At 43.0% G+C, this 17422-nt stretch overlaps 2 protein-coding genes across 2 annotated transcripts in view; both read left to right on the forward strand.

Annotated features, from left to right (window-relative positions):
- Window positions 1-3068, forward strand: part of LOC101863029 (protein MFI) — a 13264-nt gene extending 10196 nt beyond the window's left edge. Inside the window, exons 9-11 of the mRNA XM_005099984.3 lie at window positions 948-1118; window positions 1571-1626; window positions 2132-3068. Coding sequence (XP_005100041.1) covers window positions 948-1118; window positions 1571-1626; window positions 2132-2283 — 379 coding nt within the window. The 3' untranslated portion in view covers window positions 2284-3068. The remainder of the gene's footprint in view (window positions 1-947; window positions 1119-1570; window positions 1627-2131) is intronic.
- Window positions 3069-8049: 4981 nt separating this feature from the next.
- Window positions 8050-9027, forward strand: LOC101848294 (carboxylesterase NlhH-like). The gene has a single exon (XM_005100008.3). It carries the CDS (start codon window positions 8050-8052, stop codon window positions 9025-9027), a length of 978 nt encoding a protein of 325 aa, XP_005100065.1.
- The last annotated feature ends 8395 nt before the right edge of the window (window positions 9028-17422 follow it).

The raw sequence follows: 17422 nt of genomic DNA on the forward strand, positions 1-17422 counted from the left end.
ATCTGTCACATTTTGAATGTTTTTCCTTCTTTTTTAAAAATGGATAAACAAAGGGAGCGAAACCCGACTCCTTGTTTAGGTTTCAAGGAATAAACCCACAAAAATGACACATTTTTACACGGTGTGCCAAAAGAGCCATTTGAGGATGAAGAACGTTCTCAAAAACGCATTGTGTTTTAATGTGTGTACATTCACCCCAATGAATTACAGGTTGATGCGACCTGGGAATTCTATTCTTTGACATTCTAGTGTGCCAAAACGAATTTGTCTCGTGCAAACAAATACACGCATTTGCAGTTAATAATACACACACACACACACACACACACACACACACACACACACACACACACACACACACACTCACACACACACACACACACTCTCATGAACATGAATACACCCATATTTCTCAAAAGGAAACAAAAGAGAGTAGGTTTGCATGTCTTTGTATGTTATTAATGTAAAAATAGTATGTGTACATTTGTGCTGTAACATGCTGTTAATTGTTTTCTGTTACGACCTTTGTGTACTGCCTGTGTGACACCTTTAAGAATAATATACAGAGCTCAGCTTTCTGCTAAATAAGTAATAGACAACATATAAAATATTAAGTAGCAGGATTTTGTCAAACAAGTCTATGTTTGCATGAAGAACATTATTTAGGTATAAAAGACTCTATTTCTGTGATACGTTTTCTCTTAGTTTTAGCAAAAGTTTTACGTGTACGGCACTTGCAACACAAATAGGTCATATATAAATGCTGATGATATGTTTTCTGCAGATGTAAAGGTCTCTCTTTCTGTGACACATTTTTGCAGGTATAAAGGACTCTCTATGAATGTATAAATGACTCTCTAGGATACATTTATGCAGGTATTAATGACACTCTAGGATACATTTATGCAGGTATAAAGGACTCAATTTCTGTGATACGTTTTTGGCAGGTATAAAGAGGGGATGTTGCGGGCCAAGGCAGATGATAGAGAAACTATTCAGCTGATAGAGGGCGCTGCAGCGGGTATGGTCGCCACCGTGGAGGCTGCGGGGCCTGAGGCGCTGGAGGACTGGGAGGTGGATGAGTTGCTAGACTGGACCACGAGTCTAAATTTTGAGGAGTAAGTGTTTGTATGTGTGTGTGTGTGTGTTTGTGTGTTTGTTTGTTTGTGTGTTTGGATGAAAGAGAGAGAGAGAGAGAGTTACTGTGTTTTTGTGGTTATGTATGAGTGTGTGTGTTTGTGTGTATGTATGTGTGTGGGAGAGAGAGAGAGAGAGAGAGAGAAAAAGAGAGAGAGAGAGAGAGAGAGAGAGAGAGAGAGAGAGAGAGAGAGAGAGAGGAGGGACAGAGAATGAGAGTATGTTTGTAAGTGTGTGCATGTGCTTCTGTGTGTGTTAATTGTTAAATGTACAGTTTGTTCTGTGTGTATGTGCATCTGTATTTTGTATGTGAGAAAGTGAAGTAGGAATGTACAAAAATTCATTTTACTGACTTTTTTGTCATATACTGTCAATCTAAAGTCAGTTGATTTTTTTTACTGTATTCTACATTGTGAATTTTCTTTCCTCACAGATACAGAAATACATGGTCTGATTTAGCAACAAGTGCAACGTCGCAGAAATTTGTTGGTAAGTTGTTTGGTATACCTTGTCTGGTAAGTTGTTTGGTATACCTTGTCATATTTTTCTATAGCACCTTCGAAGCATTTTTTTTCTCTGAAACCGTTGTTTAACATTATCGTTTATTCACAATATTATTGCTTTTATAATCAAACTTTGTGAAGTCTCCAATATTTCACTTGAGTGCAGAGAAAGTATTTATTTAACTCCTTCATGACTCCTCCTTTTTTCAAAACCTGAATCATTATGATGTATATATATATACATTCAAAATTGTCTAAGACATCACCTATTGGCAAGGAGAAATGTTTTTGTCTTAGGCAGTTGGATATCTTGGAAGAGTGTCATTATACTACTTTAAAAAACCCTAGGGGGCTGGCGGGGGTGGGGGTGGGAGTTGTGACAGGTGATTGTCTTGGAGAGGTGACAGTTAGAGCAGGTTTAACTGTATTCTCTACTAATTTTTTTTCCAGTAACTATATTATTAATCGCTCGTATTCACTCATATTCACAGAAGACAAACTAAGACTTACAACCAACTTCTCCGACCCTTATGAGATGAGTCTTTCAACTGGGCCTTCAAGGTATACGTCAGGGCGCCAGTCACACATGACACCCGTTACTATAAATAGCGCCGACTCCGGTAAAGCTGCCCTGAAAGCTTGAGACCTTGATTGGTTTTACAGAAGTTTTCTTTTTGCTTTTCTCCTCTGTCCAAGTATGGACTATGGACCAACTGACCCAGATTTACGTGTGTGCCCCAGGATATGAACATGCTCAATTCTGTTATTGCCTTTGGGATTTTTGGGAGTTATTTTGAACCGAAAGGTCACTGGATGGAGAAAAGTACATGGTCCCTTAACTTTGTGCCTTTATGATTGACTGTCATAAATGTTTTAGTCCCCCACCCCAACCTCTACAACCACTCAATGGACACAATTAAGATAACATAGGAGAGGGGGCTTTGTTGATCCTGGCAGTCAGAGCTGAACAGGATAATAATATCCTTTTAGAAAGACTTGAGATACTCAATGAGACTGGATGAGATGGACTCTTCCACTCATGAATCAAGCTCTCATCTTTTACCCCAGGCAATGGAGAGCCTGATACCTACAGTGCTGAAGCTAGTATTGTGGTTTTAATGTAACGAAAGAAAAAGTCATACCAATCCAAATTTTGGCTGTGCATGTTGATGAAGCAATCTGTGCAGATATTCTCAAAACATCAAGAAATGATTCAGATAAATGTGAAATAAGGGTGTCAGTATATCATGCTTACAGTTGCAATAGTCCTGACCATATGGAGAAAAAATTAAATTGTGAGACATAGTGAAATCAGGCACTCGTCAAAATAATGAAATCGAATAAACTTGCGTTTTCCCACACATTTGGCAATTTTTCTCAATTTTTTTGTCTTTTGGCTTAACTCCTTTTATCTCTATTTAAAACACATTTTAGAGGGGATTATACTGAAAAATGTTGAATAAAGGCCCGAAGAATGTAAATTTGCGGTCTCCAAGGACTCTCAAGCTTTGGAGGTCACCAAACTTTTGCAACCATTTTCTCGCTAATTTTACCTCTGAAACCAGGCGACCCTGACCTCCTTCAATTGCAAATATCTCAACTTCTATTCAAGATAGATGAATATTTTTTCACTCGAAAGTAAGAAAAATTGACAGTCTTTAAGATGATACCAATAACTCCACATGCCCAAAAAACGAGCGCCTTGATTCCACGGTGTGGTGACACAATGTAAATTTTCCTGGAAGTGATTTGTGCCACTGTGTTTTTCAGATTGTGCCTGTTTTGTAAATGTTCAAATTGACTTGATCTAATGCATTTTGCGTTTTGAGTGGTCAGGCAAGCAGCTGTAGGCTTCCTGATAATTTCACTTTGTGGGTTAAATTTGCAGTGTCAATCTGTATTAGTTGCATTTTACATTTACATGATGCCAACTTAAGCTTAATTGAATTGAGTGAGTAAACATAATCATTATGAATGTAAGGTATCTCTGATGAGCCATCTTTTAGGATCATCTGATTTACAACTGTCATAGAAGTATGTCATTATTGTTCAAGATACTCTGAATGCAGTACCCGTAAGCAAGAAGGTAAGATAAAATAAGATAACAGTTTAGTGATCTCCACAAAGAGAAATTAGCTGTGGCATGGTATGCAAACACACACACACACACACACACACACACACACACACACACACACACACACACACACACACACACACACACACACACACACACACACACACACACACTCACACACACACACACACACGCACACACACACACACACATACACACACATAGACTCACACACACACACATACAGACTCACTCTCATACCCTTTTTTTCTCTCTCTCTCTCTCTCTCTCTCTCTCTCTCTCTCTCTCTCTCTCTCTCTCTCTCTCTCTCTCTCTCTCTCTCTCTCTCTCTCTCCCTCTCACACACACACTTACATATACAGAGTGTATCCTCTCTGTATCCTGGCATAGGTTGAGGGACACCTGAGGAGAGGCTGAGATCTTTGTTTGCTTTCAGTGGAAGTTATTGCTTCATTGCAAAAGGTGCTTGAGACACTTCTCTTTACTGTGCTTTTTTGCCACCAGGCATTTACAATGTATAAAATCCTCAAAACTTATTAAGCTCTAATCACACCGGTAAGTAGTTGCTGATACCTCGTCGCCATTTTACTTTAGCTTCTCATCCCATTTGATCGTAATGGACTCGTACCTTGAAATATATCTTTTGGAATTCTAACCCTTGATTTTTTAAATGCTGAAGAGTATTAGTGTTCCTCCTTGCTCTCACATAATACACACACAAACATGCACACACACACACACACACACACACACACACACACACACACACACACACACACATAACTACTCTTATACGAACAAAATGATACATGAGATGTCATACAGACTAGATTTTAGTGTATACACACAGACATAGCATGCTTACATATACAGTCATATTGTGTGCACACATACACCACACACATCTGGCAAGAATGCTCTGTTCTCTCCATGAACCTTTGGAAATCCACACTTGCCATTGTTTTTCCCTAATGTTGAAATTCTCATGCTATTTTCATATGGCCCTTTAACTTTGTAGTCTGAATGTTGGATTTGTCCCTTTATCCATTTGTAAGTTAAGAATTGGATTTTCACTGTCCCCTGCCTGTATCAGATTTAATGATTTATATTAAATCTTTGCCAACGTTGTTGGTATTTGTTTGGGCTGTTTTCCCTTGTTTGTGTTTCTTCTATGGTTTGCTGTATAAATCATGTGGTCAGGAATATGGCATAGTGTGTACATAGAAATCTAAAAGTACATAATAACAATAATATTATTATTATGAATAAACTTTGTTGCAGAAATCGTGCAAGTCTCTCTTAGTTGATGATATATTTACCACCACTTCCGTTTTCAATCCGTATTTATAGCTTTGTGTGTGTGTGTGTGTGTGTGTGTGTGTGTGTGTGTGTGTGTGTGTGTGTTTGTACATGTGCATTGTTTGTTTTCATCAGACCAATGTTGACAGTACTGACAGCCCTTGTGAATGGTTGGAGGGCGCCACTGGTAGGTCCTACTTCTATTCTTTCCATGTTGCTTCTATCTTTCTTTTCCCCTGCATCAAATGACCATTATCGTGTCCATGTGCTTCCCTTTCCTCGAAATTAACAGACAGTCCTTCTTTGTATTATGGTCCCTTGTCCTACTCTACAATACTGCCAGTAGTTGGTTTCGCCCAGTGAGTGGTTGGCGGGTGCTCTGGTGTGGTTTGCTCCTTCTTCCCTATCAAACATCTATCATCCTGATCTCTCCTCCTTTTTTGAGTTTGTTCCTCTCTTGTAACACCTCTAATCTTCGGCATTTCTTTGACTTTATTCAGTTTCAAGTGCCGCAAAACTCTTACTAAATAGATTTTAAAAACACACACGCTCTCGTCCTTCCAAAGTTCTTAGGGCCGTATACACTTCAACAACAACAGTAGCAACAGCAACAACGAACTAAAACAGCAAAACATATAAAATTAGCAACATAAACTATTTTTTTGCGCTTATCGGGAAAGTTGGGCATTCTCTCTTGAGGTAAAGCCCGAGAAATTGTTATGGTTCATTCCAACCTGTCCTGTGCTCGGAGGCACAAAAGGGTGTATGTTAGTTTGTTGTGTGTGTGTGTGTGCGCGCGCGTGTGTGTGTGTGTGTGTGTGTGTGTGTGTGTGTGTGTGAGTTTGCATGCTTGTTCATGTGCGTGTGTGGTGTGTGTGTGAGGGTGTGTGGGTGTATCTGTGTTTGTGTTTGTGCATGTGTGTTTGTGAGCCTGTGTGTGCGTGCGTGCGTGCATGCATGCGTGCGTGCATGTGTGCATGCGTGCGTGCGTGTGTGCGTGTGTGCGTGTGCGTGTGTGTGTGTTCATATATTTTATCATAATAATACAGTCGAACCTGCCATAACGACCACTTGTCCAAGACAATCTCCCTCGTTTATTTTTAAAAAATAGAATAATGACTCTGTTTAATACACCACCTGCCTAAGACAAAGACTTTCCCCCGTAAAATATGTTGGCCGTCTTGGACAGTTTCGACTGTATATTATAATATCTGCGAGCCATCCAAATGTCCAGTTCCTTATCATGATATTACTATGCCCTTGACCTCTTTCTCCTAAAGGCTAGACCCTCTTTTTGCACGGCAGATTTGGTATGGCTGTTAAGTTATTACAGCACCTCTAAGTCAGTGTGTACTGATAAACGTGTGTCGTCTTTCGGGAATATTTAAACAGCACCTTAACCACTTCACTGCTGTTGTGTAGATGTATGGTGATCTCTGAAATTGGGTTACTGCCCAGTTTTTATACTAGTGCATCGAAGACGTTTTAGAAGATGTTATTTGCAATTTGTGTTCTTTATATTATGACCAATTTGTGTTGCAAGAGCTGTAAAACTGTAAACGAGCTGTAAGAGGATAAAATAAGGGACAATTACACCAGCTTTGTTTAAATGTCTCTTTAGGGAACATGAACATTTTATCTTGTTTGTACAAACGTAGGTGGAAACGCCTCGGCTCTAAAAGGGTTAATATACACACAGGACAAACAGGTAGATTACAAGCCCAGCATCCACAACTTTACCGACTTTACTGTCCAGCGGCTACTTTCACCTACGACAGCGTCTCTTCGAGTAGAATGTTTGCATTCTAAGCAAACTTTCTGTCACAAGGGAAAACGTTTGGTAAGTTTTGTTTTATTTGTTTTACGGGTGCGCTTGTGTTTTGTTGTGTTTTATTCTTTTTAATATGACCTGGCGTCTATGATATAGCGGTTAGGCGCTTCGCCGTCACCTACGTAACACCCAAGTCCGAAGTCCGATTCCCGTGAGGGAAGAGTAGCCTATTATTTTTATCAAGTGTCTCGGTTTTTCTGCTAAAATCTTGTATCCCTCTCAGCTCGTGTCAGTTCGAAGAGGCAGGAGTCGACTGGAGCGTACAAAACACCTAATATTGCACGCCTTATTAGATCACAATACATCGTTTTGAAGGTTGAGGACTAAACAGAAGAAGGAGGGAAAAAAGAAAGGAGAAACAGTACGCCAAAGTAAAAACCTCATATGTACAGAGATACGAGGATTATGATTTTGACCTTTTGTGTCATGACTGGCGATCTTCAAGCAGCGTGCATGATACAGCTTTACCTCAGTGGTAGGCTTAAAGAAAGTTCAATGCTCAAGTACTGCTTCCCTCCCTAAACATGTTGACTTCCTTATGAGCTACAAAGCAAAGGCATGGCCAGTACGTTGAGAACCAAGGAAGGCAACATAAGGGAGTGTCTTAATATTAATAAATGTAGGGGATACTTTTTATGCTAGACCAATTTTGAAATTTTGTGGTTTGCCTCGGTGGTGGGATAATGGCCCACTCTTTTACGATCTTCAACCACCACGGGATCTTTAACGTGTGCAAGGAGCACACATCATTGGTGCTTCATGAATGTTCCTGTGTGCTATTGCTTTGTTCATGAAAATGAGTTTGCACCTTATGCTAGTAAGCAGTGTGTCTGATCATTACACCCCCCTTCTCTCTTTCTCCCCCCCCCGTCTCTCTCTCTCTCTCTCTCTCTCTCTCTCTCTCTCTCTCTCTCTCTCTCTCTCTCTCTCTCTCTTTCTCTCTCTCTCACGTTCTCTCATTCTCTCTCCCTCTCTCTCTCACTCTCCCCCGCCCCCTCTTTCTCTGTTCCTCATTCACGATAATCAACATAATACGTGACATACAAATACACTAAGACACACACTCACCCACTCCCCCCCCCCCCCCCTCACACGCACGCAACCTAAAGTACGAGAACTTTGTTAAGAGTAGGTCTCTTTATTTTGTTATAATCACAGAAAACTCTCACCCCCGCCAGACCATGTCCGACCCAGACCCGTTCTCTCAATGCATCGGCAAGTATGAGGTCCACCCGGAATCCTATGAGTTCGTTCAGAGGGTGATGAGCCTTGGCGCCAAGCCTTACTCAGAACTGAGCGTGGCGGAGGTTCGTCAGCAGTCGGCCCGAATTGCTCCGGAACTTACCGGACCCACAGAGTTCTTGGGAAGTGAAACAGAGATCATCGTGCCGTCCCCTTTCTCTACAAATGGCATCCCCGTCACTGTCTACAAACCAGAACTGCTCTCAAAAGTCCCCGCCATTTTTATTTTCTTTCACGGCGGTGGGCTGGTGATTGGAAGCCGAGATTCTTACTCAACAGCAGTGCGGAAGTTGTGTAGTTCTTCTGGGGCCATATTTCTGAACGTCGAATACCGGCTGCTGCCTGATCCAGAATCCCCGATGGCTCCTTTCGAAGATGCGTTGGTTGTAACACGATGGCTGCTAGGCAACAAGGAGGTCGTAGGTGGTCACACACAGAGCAAAGTCGGGGTCGGAGGTGACAGCGCAGGAGGACACATTTCCGCTTGCGTCACGAACGACATCTGTGACCTTGACTTTCAAGTTCTCGTGTACCCGATGACAGACATCACTCGAAGCCAGCCTTCGTTTTCCGAGTTCACGACTACCCCTGGACTTACACTGGACGCCATTAACTGGTTCGCCAGACACAGCATCGAACACATCCCCCGAGCTGCCGAGAACCCGAGTGTCAACCCAATGGTGCAGAGGAATGTGGTTCAATCCCCTCCTGCCCTCTTCGTGTTGGCTGAGCTGGATGCCCTACGTGACTGCGGCCTCGCCTACGCCGACAAGCTGAGGAAAGTGGGCGTGCCGGTTCAGTGCCATGTGATCAAAGGAGTGCCACATGCCTTCTTTCATTTGTGTGACGTTTTCAAAACAAAAACTGCTGAAGCTTACGCGCATATTGCAGACTTTGTCAAACAGTTCCACCAATAGCAATGCTAGAACCACAGGCTGCACGATGTGGATTTCAAGAAAAGAACAAAAAATGTTTATACAAATAAAACAAAAAGTGTCAGGATTACGTGAAACTGCGACACAGCGTATTCAAAATTTTATTTATTTTTTTTTAAACCCACATGTAAACGCTTTGCATTCATATTGAGATGTAAACGATTCCATTTTTCACAGATCCCCGGGAGAATGATTCCCCAATGCAGAACTATAATGATATTTGAAACCTCTATTGTCAATGTGATTCCTATACACTTGCTTTGTTAGCTGTCGAGAAGACGAAATACCCCCCACCCACCCCACTTTCCGCCACACAAAAAATCACTTTGAGTGTGCATAAAATTTATTTATTATCGCAAGCCGCCTCGCACGACAGACAGCAAAGCAACGAGGTATGGTACTAATTTTCGACAATGCTATGAATTGTAAGCTTCAAAGCGCAGGGTCTTGCATTGCATTCTTAAGCTGCAACAAGTTGTCTACATGACACTTAATTACCAAGTCATGGCCTTGCACACAAGTACGAAAACAATTGTGTTCATATTCTCATTAAAATAGTCGTGTGGGGTGACTAAATTTCACTGCAGTTTGCGTAACCTAAAGCCTGACTTGAATGAAATTGTTGAGCTCAATGAGAGTGAGCAACCCACAGAACAAAGCATATATAATCATCTTTCTTTTTCTCTTTACTTTCTGCTCCTTTCTTCATAGTGTTTTGCAGTTAGTGGCAGCTCTTGCAGAGGTTAGTATTGTTTGTTTGCAACACGAAACGACTGTTCTCCTGTCGAACTGTTAGATCAGAATAAAGGCTTTAAAGAATATTATAACCTCTGTGTTTTCTTAACATATTAGTACACATTGCAACTTGTTTATGTTAAAATGGTTTTATAAGCAGACCCAGGTCAGTTGGGACATAAACCATTGTCACATTATCGTCTTTACACCCCAATCTTGGTTGATCAATATCGGAACTAACCATTCCAAGGATGGGATATAATCGAACTTCCTGCTAATGCTGGATGAAACAAGATATTGTTAACGTTATTATTTCGTATTTGTATCGTCTCCGCTTTGAATAATACTAGCTTTTTTCATTCTCAAAAGGGGGGGGGGGGGTGGGTGGGCATTAAAACATTGCAATCATCTCACATTTTCGAACACTAATTTTTATTTTTTTTTATTTTTGGACTTAAACGCAATATGCAAAGTGTTCTTTTCGCCTTACTCCAAGTTGAGAAGATTAGCTCTAACACATTTTGATGAAATTGCCAATCCGTCAGTTATTCGATTCCTTATAAATTGATAAGCATAGGGTTGTACCACGACCAGACTGTAAACTGTAGTCCGTGTGAGTCAATAGTATCATTCGAGCAGAGAGAAAATCAGGCCACCTCTTTTCTTGTTATAGTGTTGTTTGGCGAGTTCAATTTCGCCAAGGCTCCCGATTAACTCCGCCCCCCCCCCCCACCCCCACCCCCCAAAAAAAAACCAGACAAAAAAAAATGTATTTAAATGTATAATTAAATGCAATTATTATTATTTATTTGTCCCGCGAAACATTAAGGCTCGAATCCGAGAGTGAAACGAATCTCAATATTAAGCCTTCTTTCAGTAAAATCTTCCTTCTCGCTCGGCATCCTGTCACGAGACCAAGCGCCCCGCTTTCAGTACAACCTGAGTTTGGGGGACACAGTGAACACATCGTAATGTCCTATCAGCAGCATACCAAAGCCAGTGCTGCAGCCCTATTTGACGCCACACACACTCATCAGATATACAAATTTGCATACTTATGTCCCCGTGGTTTTATGCACCCCGCATAATTAGCCAAATGTGGTCATTTTTTGCGTAATTTCTGATTGTTTTCATTTGTCATACTTTGTTAAAATTAACAGAATCGCATAATTTCACATTTTGAGGCCCAGTTTGCATAATTTTACTTTTTTTGTTGTTGCTTAAAACCACGGGGACGGATACTTAGATAAGGCAAACGGGATAGAAAAAACCTATCTGCTTGAAGAACGAAGTAATGGACACTAAAACAGAACGTCTTCATCAAGCGTTGCCAAACGACCAGAATGCACGTCCTCAATGAGATAACTCTTTAAGTCCTGCCCCCCCCCCCCTCTCCGAGTCCACAGGATAAGTGCCTCTGAGCAAGTGATGGCGGAAGAGTCCTAGACGTACACCCCTTTATGAAAGTAGCGACTGCTCGGTGGGTATCAGGTTGAACTAAGATGTGGATGACCCTATCCCTCGTTCGAATCCCCCCAATGGGGCATTCTTATACCTTTGTTGTTTGGGGAGATCTCAAAGCAACCTATCCGGGCGCGCCGTTAGCTCAGCTGATATCATGCTGGACTGTAGTTCGGAAGGCCCAAGGTCGAATCGGAGATACGAATTTGGATAAGATATATCAAAGTATGTATGTTGTTGCCTGCCTTTTAAAGCTTTTAGATAAAGCAAATCTGCAGGGATAACGAAGTAATGGACGTCTTCACCAAGTGTTGTCGAACGACAACCGGGCGTATGAAGCTTAGAGGCTCTTATTTATGGACCGTTCTTGAACTGGATTGTTTTGGGGGGAGTTTTCAACGTTCTCCACTCACTTGGCTAGGTCTTTTCAGAGATGGACGATAAATTCCGAGATAGTGCCTCTTTAAAAAAACACATACAATGTCGAAAGGGACGTTGAACCTATACTACTATCAAAACTTCAACTGCACTCCACCCATTTTGCTTGGTCCAGCCGACGACGTACATTCAATTCTGAAGTCCCTCCTTAAATAGACGACTTTACAGTGGTAAAAAGGGCGTTAAACCCATAAGATACCAACCCCATCCTTGCAGTGGTATGCTCTCATGCCCTTGGTATCAAAGTCAGAGAACACACCTACGCATTTGTTCTCACAATGCTGGGAGATTCCGAGTTCAATCACTCTGAATCCTCTGAAAAACTTTTATAGTTCTCGAATACTGACCCAACCCTATCACAGATGACGATAAGGCAAAAGTGCATTCTCTTAAATAATCGAAACTTGACGAAAGGCTGGAGTCAAACGTCAGCAAACTATTTCAATTTCCACAGATAAACCTGTAAGCTCCAAATACTTTCAGATAGCCCCAATATCACTGCCACGGCCAGTCGAGATTTCATCTTGGCCGATACAAAGAGGTTCTTGGACGTAAGGATATAAGACGGCTTAGCGTCAGGGGTCGCTTATCTGGTTAGTCGCGGCCCCTTCTGTTTAGAATCCTCGTGTCTTCAACCGTACGTCAAATGCAGCCTCAATAAACACTGCCCACGCTCTGCGGGGTAGATCTATATATACGAGGCCACCCGTCATTTCCCTGTCGATTTTGGAAATGTAATTTGCAAGAAGAGGTTAACAAGGCTGTTGACTGGCAGAGAGATTGCCCCCAGGTTGTGGGGAAATTTGCTGTCGCTCTTGGCTGGTGTACAGGTCAAGTCATCTCTGCACAGAAGCATCTATTTTTTGCAGTGAAGGTGAGTCATTTACAGTAATAAATTAATATTATATATTTGTGTTTGTGTGTGTGTGTCTGTGTGTTTACGTGCATGTGTGTGTGTGTGTGTGCGCGTGCGTGTGTGTGTGTGTGTGTGTGTGTGTGTGTGTGTGTGTGTGTTTGTGTGTGTGTATTTGCATTCGTGAAAGTGGGACTATGTCTACATATGGTGCCTTGTTTGAGAATACCTGTGCCATATGTACATGATGCCATGCCTTTTTATGCTCTGCTATGTCCTATGCCTACGGACCTTTTCAGAAATAGACAGCATGACGCGCTGTGAGAGCTGAGGACGAGATACAAATTGATATTTATAGTCTTTATTCAGACTGTCAAATCGAACTTCTAGATGTGGGTCAAGGTCGTCACCTTTAGTTTTGTTATTGATCCTGCAGGTCCTTTATTTTTTTATTCGAATGCTGAAGCCCAGAGAGGATTTCGCAATCCTCGCACATCTACAAGTAGACGTGAAGTTTTTTAATAGAATCTCAGAACGTGGCAAACATCTCTCTCTCTCTGTATTACTATTAGTCTCATAAGTTATAGCAGGACCCACAAGTCATCTTTTACCCCTATTTTTTCTATTTCGCTCAAGAAATACGGTCCTCTGCAGATGGACTGGGCATCGTTGGAAACTGACAGACAAACTATTTATATTATAATAATATTATTGTAAACTAGTTTCTGTTATCTTTGAAATATTTTGATGTTAGGAGTTGTATCCCATTAAGAAATACAGAGTCGTTTGTTTCTTTAAATCTTGTCCGATGCTCTTTTTTCTCTTAAATTTCTTCTGTTTTATCTTTTTTAACAGAATCTGTTTCTCTTCTCAAGTTTCAGACTCAATAGGTCGAGAAAATGTCACGTGACAGTCTGCTGTCTCCCACGTGGTGTGCCACCATATTTCTCCTCATGACAACGTACGTCATCGTCTCTGCGGACCAGAAACATTTCCGGGGCGGGCACATCCACTTGAACATCACGGAAGTCCGTGGTGACAATATCACAGCCAATGTGACCATTGTCTCGGCCTGGCGACTTGATGCATCCCCCTGTGGACCCGGCTGCTCATTCCAAGACATCGGTCTGTCCACCACCAACGCACGAGCAGACATTCTGCGCAGAAGTAGAAATGACGACTTGTTCGGTCGTTTTGTCTTGGAGGTAAAGTCACGCGCTCCAGACCAGCCGGCTTCTTCAAGTGACATCACAGCACGTGACATCACGACTTACGTGAACACCCATTGCAAGGGAAGGGTGTTTGACGTGAACGCGAAGGAAGGCTGGGTACAAGAAGTCTTGAAATTTAATTTGACCTTGAACCCATACACGGCATACTTTGAAGTCATGATGAGTGGGCTGTCCTGGCCTGACTTGGCGCAAAACTGCTCTTCCCGTGGTTCCGGTTGCGGTTACCATCTGCAGAGTAGACTCCAGGTCGGTGAACGAAATGACACCGGACGTCATAACCGAGGGCCTCTGTTGTCCTACAGGCCTGTGTACCGAGTACCCGTGAACACCATCACCAACATCTCGGTCTACACATCCGACCCGGACGGTGACCTAGTTTCTTGTCGCTGGGCCCAGTACGCTGAACTGGGCGGTCTGGAACTGCCCCCAGGCGTGGAGGTCAGCCCCGAGTGTGTTCTCACCGTGAACACCAGTCGAGCGCAAGGATTTGGCAGCCCCGACTTCTTGGTAGTCCCTCTGGTGGCGGAAGAGCTTGTGACCAAGCCGTTGCGTCTGAAGAATGGCGACACCTACCGAGTGTTGGATGTGATAGGCTCGACTCAGGTCAATTTGATGATACAAGTCGTTTCGCAGCAAACAATAATTCCCGAGTTTGTCCCTCAAGTTTTCTCCCCGTGTGGAATCAAAGCGGACCACGATGCAGCCACCTACGTCACACACGTCGTGCGTGGAGAGAAAACCTTTTTCCTTCTGCCAATCGCGGCAAAGCCTGGATACGGAAGTGATGCGGATACGGAAATTGAGAGGTTCCGGGTGACCTCACTTCCGGAGCTATCAGTTCAACTGAGACCACCTCAGGATGTGTCCCTAAGTGGTGGTGAGAAAGTTCGCATCTCTGACCTCACCACGACAATCCGTGCAATGTATGCGAACGATTACTTTCTACAACTCCTGGCGATGGACACCAGAGGACAGTTAAGTCAGGTGTGCACTCTGAGACTGAACATAAAAATCGTGTCTTATCATGAGACCGATGACTATTTCACTGGTACCCCTGGGCCATCTGATATTCGATGTCCAATCAAGGCGAAGTGTGACTTTCCAGTTTTTGTCAAGAGAGACACGACGGCAGGGGACCCGACACTCAGCGTGGAATCACATGACACCGCTCTAGATCAGGTTATCATCAACGGCCAAGCGCAGTCGTGGTGGCATGGTGGGAGCACAAAGTTCCAAGTATACCTCAGGGGAACGGAACCCGGCTCCTACAACGTCTGTCTCCGCCTCAATTACACCTCCCACGTGACCAGCAAGAAATGTGTCCAAGTTAATGTAATCGCTCCCGACCCATGCGTGAAGAAGGACTACCCTTGCACGGACAGGTCAAGAGGCACATGTCTTACCAACGTGTCTGACCCAACTGTCACCTACTGCCAATGCGATGTGGGGTTTTCTGGAAGCCAGTGTGAGACCCGTGTAGACCCTTGTTCTCAAGGTTACTGCGGTCCCAACTCGCTGCAGTGCGTCTATAATCCCGCCCTGTCCAAGTATCCTTTGTGTAAGTGCGCGACAAACTACGGAGGCGATCGCTGCGAGCAGGCGCTCAACTGCCTGCAGAACCCATGTCGACCCTTTGGTGATTGTGTGCCCACTCCCACGTCCTTCAAGTGCGTCTGTCATGTGGGCTATGCAGGCCAACTGTGCGAGAAGTCAACAGGGTCATTCACGCTGACTACCAGCTCGACTTCGGTGAGGCCAACTGTGACTGACTCACTTCTCCTCAACTGCTCCTTCACGACCCCGAATGATCCAGAAGCCGCTGTTCCGGTGTGGCTTACCCTTCTCTATGCAAACGACAGCAACAGCGGAAACAACAGCAACTCTGGGTCTAGCGGATTTCAAGATCTGGCCACAGTCTCCACAGACTCTGGAGCTGTGCTGACGTCAACTACCCAGGACCTGGGCAATGTCACCGTGTCCGGGACGATCCAGGCTTCTGGCGTGTCCAGTCTCCTTGTCGTGGTGCACAAGCCGCTATTCCGGGATGCCCGGATGTTCCGCTGTGACTCTGAGGCTGTGGATGCGAAAGGCCCCCTGGTGAGGAGCTCGAATACAGTGCGCGTGAAGAGTGAGCCGGGGACCTTAGGCTAACTGGATGTTGAGATCTTTTCTTTGTCCAATGAACACGCGACTTTTCCCAAGGCCAAGCGCGGAGGACCCCAACCCTGGTCTAAACAATGTAGACAAAATGATAACAGTCCCAAATATAAACAGTGCAGACGTTACACAGTTTCCAGGGTTGGCAATATAGTCAGAACAATATTGGTATCTTCACTAGTAAAGAAATAAAACTACATTGTTTTTATCAAGTACAGAAAAAACAACATTACATTCCTAACGAGTAGAGAAATCGAAACAACATTGTATTCACAACCAATATAGAAATAAATCAACATTGCAGTTTTGACAGTGTGGAAGTAGAACAAATAATGCAGTTTTGACAGTGTAACGATGTGAATAGCAAACAGAGGCTTGTGTTAGGCAACAGACAGGTGGAAGTTATATTCTTGATAGTTTCTGGTCTGGACAATATCGATACAGGATCAATTTTTTCAAGTCTCGCCAACAGACACTTTGTGGTTTACGGTTCTCCCTCTGTCCACCAGAAAAAAAGATGGCTTTTTACGGCCGTTATAATGCGAAGGCGTTTTCTGCTTTTAATGAAAACATTTTGCATACAGAAAACTTTCCATAATTATAATCATTATATCTGTTTCAAACCTGGGGTTATGCGTTGCCAATTATTTACATTCCCCAAACCCATAGAATATTGTTGAAAGAGAAATTTAATGTCCGCCAGTACTGTTTCGTATTTGTTCTTTCTTTTTGAGGTGGGGCATACGAGATATACGCACTTGCAAGACCGATAGCTTATCTAAGTACCGTAGATTAGATATGCTACTGAAGAGAAACATACAAAGAAAAGGAGGAGAGATAAAATAGCGAAAGATGTTTGATAGGAAAGAAGGGGCAAATCATACCAGAGCATACGCCAACCATCCACTCCAGTTTTGTGTTTTCGTTTTAACGTAAGTTCACAGGGGGAACAAAACAGTGTTCTTCTTAAATAATGTGATTTCCTTACTAGCGCCCCTTGAAAGCTCAAGTTCAAAACGAATTTGTTTTTGCACAACAGTCGAGACCCAAAGGATACTCTTGTGAAATACTAGCCTATTCTGTCAAAACAATGAATTTCATATCAGAGGTTGAGATGCAGTTCTCTGAAAAAAAGCATGCTATTGCCCCCAAGGCTCGAAACTGATACGAATATAAAAAAAATTATGAGATATTATAGTGACTCTGGCTAGGAGAAAAGACGAGCACATCGCCGTCTCCCTACCCTTTGACTGGATAATAATATTAATGCTCCCTTGTTCGTGTTTTCCCCCCACTTTCTTATTCTCGTCATCCTCGTCCTCCCCGCCCCACTTTCTCTTCGCTTACCCTTCACATCCTCTTCTTCCTCTGCCTCTCCTCCCCCCCCCCCCACCCCCAAGATCCTCCTCTTTTTCTTCATTTCCACCCTCATCCTCCTCTTTTCGTCTTTCTGCCCCTCTATAACCTCCTGCTCTTCCTCTTCCTCCTCCTCCTCCTCCTC

Source organism: Aplysia californica, unplaced genomic scaffold, assembly GCF_000002075.1.
Source record: "Aplysia californica isolate F4 #8 unplaced genomic scaffold, AplCal3.0 scaffold00232, whole genome shotgun sequence".
In the NCBI taxonomy this organism is placed as follows: Eukaryota; Metazoa; Mollusca; class Gastropoda; order Aplysiida; family Aplysiidae; genus Aplysia; species Aplysia californica.

Coding starts and splice junctions, on each gene's coding strand:
- LOC101848294 (XM_005100008.3), top strand. CDS start 8,050: ATGTCCGACCCAGACCCGTTCTCTCAATGCATCGGCAAGTATGAGGTC.